Raw genomic sequence first — 7369 nt, forward strand, 5'->3', positions numbered from 1 at the left:
TCAATCAAATATAAAAAGATTACAAAATGAACTAAATTAGTTCTTATAAATTAAAGGTGTTAAAAAAATTAATATCAAATGCTAAAAATATATAAAATTAAAGTAAAATTGTTGAATGGAAGAAATAATTATTAAAAAAAAATCTACATTATAATCTTTTTATATTAAAAACTTTAAAAATCTACATCTATAGTATATAAAATTGGAATAAAATTGTTGAATCAACAAAAGATTTAAAAAATAAAAAACCTAACACCTATAAAATATAGAATTAGAATAAATTTGTTAGATAAAAAAAAAGGATTAAAAATTAAAAAAATCTATTATTTATATATATATAAAAGCTATTTGCCTTTTGATATATATATATATATATATATAATTAGAATAAAATAATAAAAGAATTGAAAAATTAAAAAAATCTAAAACATTATCTTTCTATAGAATACCGACAGTATATGACGGTATTCTATATAAAATTGGAACAAAATGGAATTTATGATTGCAACGCACATCCAGTTGTAAAAGGAATCATCCCACGAAAATGGCAGAGTATAGTGGTTTACTGCAGGTCACTAGCGATCATGGCGAGAAATGGAAATTGTATAAGCTGAATTTCTGGATTATAAGCTGAATTTATAATCACCGTAGAACTAGATAAGGATCGATTCTGCTATCTAATAATGGAGAACGAAGCCTTTTCATTAATCATGTCCGGAGAGTCATTTCCGGTACTTGAATTGAAAGGTGCATGTCATATTAATCTTGGCTCAACATCTTGGCATCTCCTAGATACAATTTTAAAAACAGCATTTACATCATGAACACTGGATAGTTGGAATTCAATTGAAACTCAAATGTTTCTGTGCAGAAGATTCAAAGGGCGTCTTCTTCTTTACCCAGCGGATTGCGTTGAGGAACAGGCGGGAGAGGAAGAAAACATACAGAATCTCTGATATCAAATAACGTATTCCCATGACGAAGGCCGCTGGAAACAGCAGTACAAACCAGATCTTGTATCGTTCCGGCCCAAAAATGAATTGTTTGGAATGAAAACTAATGACGAAAATGGTGATGGGAACAAAGGAGAGCATAACCCAAACAATCACTGGTAACCATCCGGACGAATCGATGACCAGATGAATGGCTGTTCCAAATGCGACCAAGAGGGATATGAGTGCTGACCATAACAGATAAATGCAGTACAATGTCTCCACTGGATTTCTACTCACACCTGCAAGAATGGCGGATGCAATGGAAGTGCAAAACGAGAACACATCGCAGATCACAAACAATTTGAAGAGAAAAGAATCGATGAATACGGCGGTTGGTTTGCCTCCTGATTTCATCAAGTCCAGTCCTCCTGGTACCGTAAAGGCTGCTGCAAATGACACTGTTGCGATAAGCACTGCATTTATAGAAATGCCTTGGCCTTTGAACACTAATTTTGTAGTTGCTTTCCTTATCCATCTTGCATCTTCCAGCATCTCTGGAGTCACCACGGCGCCATTTCTTTGCAGCACTTCTTTGATCTGCATCAACAAAATCCCCTGTTTCAGACCGACTTCATCAAATAAAACAGAGAAGAGAATATTTTTGTACGGGAGGTCTTGAGTTCGAGTCTCTTATCGATCAAAATAATCCAGGTTTTTGTATAAAATTTGAAATCGAGTACTTACGCTGCTGAAAAGCGCTGGATCCGTGTCAAAATTCCTCATCGCAATCTGCAGTGCCGTGTGGCCGCTGTTGTCGAGATGATTGAGGGATCTCTTCGACATTAAAGATAGCAACATGTTCTTGAATTGAAATAATACGGCGAAATTGGATTCCTCGGAAATCCGGACGGCGCTGATGACAGCAATGTGGAGAGGCTTTCTGCCATTTCCGTCGACGAGTTCTCGACAGTCTCTGGCGTACTTCAAAATAACCTTCACAAGATCATACTTTCCCTCTTTCACTGCTATGTGAAGCGGGGACTTTTTCTCCTTGTCCACCCTGTAACACAAGGAATTATCTTTCTGCAAAAGCAATTCCCCAATCTTTACCATGAATTGATAAGATGTCAAACCGGCTTGAAAAGTCGAAAGCGGTGGAGATAGTGCCGCCATGTGCAGGGCCGTTCTTCCAAATTCATCGGCCTGTTTCACCATTTCCGGCCTCTGTTCTACGAGCATCATAGCCACACCTAAACAATTTTACATCAAACAATCTGTAAGTATATGCTAAGACAGAGCTTCCACAAAATAGTAAATCTCACAGCCATCCATTACAATGGATCTAATGCTAGTTGTGCATATAAATCCATAAATTTATTTCATTCCATTCTAAATATTTTAAACTTTCAGGTACCGTAACCCTAGATTCGGAAACCTTAAAATATAGAGACATGAAAGGGGGCTCTGTAACCAGGAGCGCGAGAATTTACCAGTATGTCGGTGGAAGACGGCAGAATGGAGCGGTGTTCTTCCGTCGGATCTCTTCGTGGCCGCTTCAAAAGTCATGAAAGGCAACAATTTCTCAACAACGTTACAATGGCCGCCCTCGCAGGCCGTAAACAGGGCAGATTCACCAGCAGTATTTAATGCTCCTATAAGGACTCTATCACGATCATGCTTCAGCAATATTTCCACAACCTTCTCATTTCCCCCCTTTGCAGCTTCATGTAGAGCAGTATTTCCCTCCCAATTCACGGCGCTCAGAATATCACCAGCCTCCACATCTCCTTCGATTTGCCTTAGCAATTCTTGCACCACTTTCTCGTACCCATGGAAGGCTGCCAAGTGCACCGCAGTATTTCCATCTGAATTCCTCCCCCTGAGAAATCCGTACCCTGCTGCCGGATCTCGATTAGCTACTTGTAGCAACTTCTCAATGAATCGAAGATTGCCGCAAGAAACTGCAATATGTAATGCAGAATTCTGAAGAGGGGTAACCTCACGGAGAACATCAAGCTTTGCCCTAATCAACTGGTTAAGCGTATGAACGCTCCCCACCACAGAAGCTCTGTAAAGCCGACTATCCATTCCTCTCAGGAAATCGTCCATTCCTTTCAAGGAATCGGCAGTTTCCTCCATGGATCTCAGGGAAGCAGAGTACAAGATATTGCAATCAGAGTGTTACGGATTCAGAAAAGTTGCTTCTTTCTACCTCCATAACTAACCTTCCTATATCTGGTATGAATCTGAAGCCATTAAAGGTATCACATTCCATACCTTACTGCCCACAAATAATGAAAGCATCTTAAAAAAGAAATTGACTAAATCTATCTTCTTCCTTTCTATACACAAAATACAGTATGCCAATCTTACCAAAGGGGAAATGGGGTTGTGAAAGAAAAAAATAGCCCCTTAGTTTATGATTTAAACTTTCCCCTCAAGAAAAAGAGGGGTCCTCAAGTCAATTCTTGTCTGCTACCTGGTCAGTGCTTGTCAGGTGTGTGTACCAGATCAATCCACACAAACTTTAGGCGATGGAATGATTTGAATTCTTTTCTTATTGGTGAAACCCAGCACTCAATAATGGGGCTACACTAACTTCTTATTTTAATTATAGAATCAAAGAAAATGCAAGAGAGAATGAAGTTAGGGAAGCTATTCTTTGGATGTCATTTTGATTGAGTTTTCATTTTTTGGTATATCAAATGTATGAGTACTAAAAGGAGGGTGCAATGGTTATGCTGATAGTAAGATATACTTTCCAAAATATTGAATCAAAGTAAATACAAGAAAGAATGAAGTAAGGGAAGCTATTCTTTGCATATCATTTTAATTTTGTCCTCATTATCCTTTACATAAAGTGATACCATTAGTACTTGTACTAAAAGGAAGGTACAATGGTTATATCATAGTAAGATATACTTTAGAAAATATACATGCATTATTTATATTATTTAATCCAACTGCATCAAAGAATCGTACTTTCATCAATTGCACTATTTGTATACACACACCTTACCACTTCTCCATAGATATTTAAGAATATAATATAAGTTGCAAGCTTACAACATATTTGGTATATACCTAAAATTGTAGAGTTGCAAAGACTCAACCTATAATCATATATAAGCACCAAGAAAATATGTACACACAACCACCACATCTAATTGGCATACAACTCTTGATCAACAATATGTGTAATGTAATACGAGTTACTTGTGCAATTGGAGTAAGAAAAACCCTCATTCACTAGCAAGAACATAAACAAAGCTTACAATGTTAGGATGTGTCCATAATGCTTCACTAATCCAACGATTTAGATAGCTTCTTTGCAAAATCCATTTTGTACACATCCTTTTTTACATGACATGTCTCTTTTAGGCATTCTATCAAACAATTCAAGTGTGTTGTCTATGACTCCACAACTTCCATGTATATCTACCAAAACATTTCAAACTATAATGTTTAACAATTAAATCTCCCTAAATCAAGTGACCATTGCATTCCATGAGATGACATATCTTTGAAGTGCTTTGTTAAAAAGTTCATGTGCTTTGAACTTTTACTTCCAAATTTTGCATACATATCTACCAAGGAATTTCAACCATAATATTTGACAAAGATCCACCTTCATTGTACTATAGTGGATACTAGTAATAGTTTGTGCTTCCAATTTTTAACTCTTTACCTCTCTTGTTTATCTTTGTAGTTTCCTTGATCTCATCTTTCATATTATCATAACTATAAATATAATCCTAAATATATATTTTAGTTATTGTGATTTATTAAATGTTCTAATTTTTTTAAACTAGTCCTAAGATTAATTGATTTCATTTCTAATAAAAATCAATATTTAAAACATAACACAAATTAAGAAAATGTATAAAAAAATAATAAACTAATATTTTTAGCCCGTGACATAGGTGAGTAGGCTTGGGTAATGGGTTTTCTCTCCATTCGAGTTTGATTCTCCAAATCCAATGTTTAGTATATTTCTCATTAACATATAATGAACATCCTTTTTGTAGAAGCTCTTATCTTTTTAATATATTGATATCTTCGATATTAAATAATGTATACCCAAATTGAAGGCTATTGATAATAGTTGAACAAACCAAATCTTGTATCTTTTCAACCCAAAAGTATTTTTTTTGGAATGCAAACTTATTATGAATATGACCTAATGGGGATGAAGGAAAAAATAACTAGTATTGGAGCAATAAGTGCACTTGAGATGGGTGACCTCCCAAGAAGTCTTGGTGCTTCGCCTCTATGAGCATTACCTAGATGCATGAGTGTTAAGTATTCCGTTCATTCTCATGTGAGTTGGGCTCGTATGAAACATGGATCAATGAATTTCACTCAAAAAATTACACAGTTGAATCTTGATAGTAATATCACAATTTGACTTGTTGTAAAAAATATACCCTATGTATTAATTGATGAGCTTAAGGGGATTTTTAATGAATGGTTCATACAGAACAATGATTTCTCAAGGTTTTGCAAAAAGGGTGAGTTTAACCATGGAGAAAGTTTTGTAGTTAAGTGTGCTTGAGCTAGAGTAGTGCTCGGATGGGTGACCTCTCGAGAAGTCTCAATACTTCACCTCTATGAGCATCACCTAGATCCAATGAGTGTTAACTGTTCCATTCAAATTATGCGAGATGGGTTCATGTGAACCACTAATCATAAAACACGGGTCAATGTGTTTAAAACAAAGAACTATATAGTTGAATCCTGATAGTAATATCACAGGATCTTAAACTAGAGAAAATTGAGTGAAATATATCATGGTATGGAAATTTGTGTTTTTTTGTAGATGTGTACAATGGTATTTTGTGTGGAGAATAGTAGTGTCCATTTCTTACTAATTTTGGAAAAAAATGTGTATGTTTAGAAAAATGGTATGATTTTTGTTATTAAATATTACTAATTACACTTTACTTATAAAAATAGATTTGCATATTATTTGTCATTGGGACACATATGAGTTTGCACTTTATTTTAGCACATGTTGTAGGAGAAATCCACTTGCACTTAGTTATTATCTCACATCTCTTTGTTTGTGAGATCCACCTTAGTGTTCTCACCACAATATCATCCTCTCATTGTTGTACATAGTACACATAATTTATTGTATGAAGGAGGATGATCTACCTTTGGTGGACATGTGATTACACCTTGTCTAGTTGATAGGTTATCACTTGCATATCTCCTAGTTATCATGCATTGCTTGTATATTAAGGCCCATCTACATTATAATTTATTAGGCTATTAATCATTGTACTCTTGATTATTATTGACTTGATAAATTGATCATATTATTTTTCCCATCTCTCATATGCTATCAATTGAACTTTAGATCTTGACATTTGATTCTTTACTTTAGGAAAATTCTTATGTTGTATTAAGCTTGAGATATGTTTTTACATGGTGGTGGAGCCATAGAATGTTTCATTGCATAGCCATTGGCGATCATTTTGCTTCAACTATTGGAGGTACATGTGATTCAAATATGAGATTAGCATCTTTTTGGGAGTATTCTGAGAAAGATAAATGCTCACAATTGCATCCAAGTAGTTGTTTCCAAGAATTTTGACTACAAATGTTGTTGTGTTAGGTGAAAGTCAGAATTGAGGTATACAAAATTTGCAAATCGGGCTTAGGTAGCCCAATCTGTAAATTTGGATTTTTGGACATTCTATTTATTTTCAAAAGCTTTTTTGATTTCACAAACATGCATTTCTATTTCCTCATTTTTGCAATATTTTCCCTCCAAAATATTGGCTAGAATGGCCTCTGTATTTTTAAGTCGATAGGTTTACTCGTAGGACTATTGTCACTATTTTTTTGGATTTTTTGACAATCTTATACTGAAAAACCCAAAAGATGGATGAAATGTTTGGAACCCAATCAAGTGGCTATCATTTGATATGTCAAAGTTGCACACTAGGAATTATTTCTAAGAGCAGAGAATAAAGATTAGTTGTAAATCCATTTTGTGTAGCCCATAGAAGCATAAATCCCTACCATGTGCAAGGGACATGTAAAATATAGTATAATAAAAATGAAATGGCAATCACATAAAGATATTAGGTTCATGTAATTAAATGAAATTATATATATATATATATATATATATATATATATATATATATATATATATATATATATATATATATATATATATATATATATTCAACATGCTTATTTTATAAGAATTTGCAAAAATGAATTTTAAAATTATTTTAATGAGAAATGCCCCTCTTATAAGGTAAATTAGTTTAGAAAAATTAAAAAAGAGTCAAGTTGGAACATTTTTATTTGTATGGAAAGTGGCAAGTTATAGTTGGCATTGTCTTGTCTTACGATTAAATTATGATATATTCAATACTATTATGACATATAATCAAGCTCCATCTAGATAAAATAGT

The 7369-nt window shown here is 34.1% G+C and overlaps 1 protein-coding gene across 2 annotated transcripts; it reads right to left on the minus strand.

Moving 5' to 3' along the window:
• Nucleotides 1-698: 698 nt before the first annotated feature.
• On the minus strand, nucleotides 699-3515 carry LOC149576452 (uncharacterized). 2 transcript variants are annotated; one of them, XM_089817346.1, is made up of 3 exons: nucleotides 2426-3515; nucleotides 1680-2185; nucleotides 699-1532 (listed from the first exon to the last, which is right to left on the minus strand). In XM_089817346.1, exons 1-3 carry the CDS (start codon nucleotides 3072-3074, stop codon nucleotides 843-845), a joined length of 1845 nt encoding a protein of 614 aa, XP_089673472.1. In that variant the 5' UTR covers nucleotides 3075-3515; the 3' UTR covers nucleotides 699-842. The 2 variants fall into 2 exon arrangements, with proteins under 2 accessions (XP_089673472.1, XP_089673465.1); XM_089817339.1 differs by having other exon boundaries at nucleotides 699-1550; nucleotides 2426-3475.
• Between the last annotated feature and the right edge of the window lie 3854 nt (nucleotides 3516-7369).

This window comes from Cupressus sempervirens, chromosome 1, assembly GCF_028749045.1.
Source record: "Cupressus sempervirens isolate cs-2001-9-10 chromosome 1, ASM2874904v1, whole genome shotgun sequence".
Taxonomy (NCBI): domain Eukaryota; kingdom Viridiplantae; phylum Streptophyta; class Pinopsida; order Cupressales; family Cupressaceae; genus Cupressus; species Cupressus sempervirens.

Excerpts from the sequence above, each read along its gene's own strand:
- LOC149576452 (XM_089817339.1), bottom strand. The coding sequence starts at position 3,074 with ATGGAGGAAACTGCCGATTCCTTGAAAGGAATGGACGATTTCCTGAGA. Across the intron at positions 2,186-2,425 it reads CGTCTTCCACCGACATACTG|GTGTGGCTATGATGCTCGTA; the intron begins GTAAATTCTCGC and ends AAAATTGTTTAG. Across the intron at positions 1,551-1,679 it reads ATCCAGCGCTTTTCAGCAGC|GGGATTTTGTTGATGCAGAT; the intron begins GTAAGTACTCGA and ends GGTCTGAAACAG.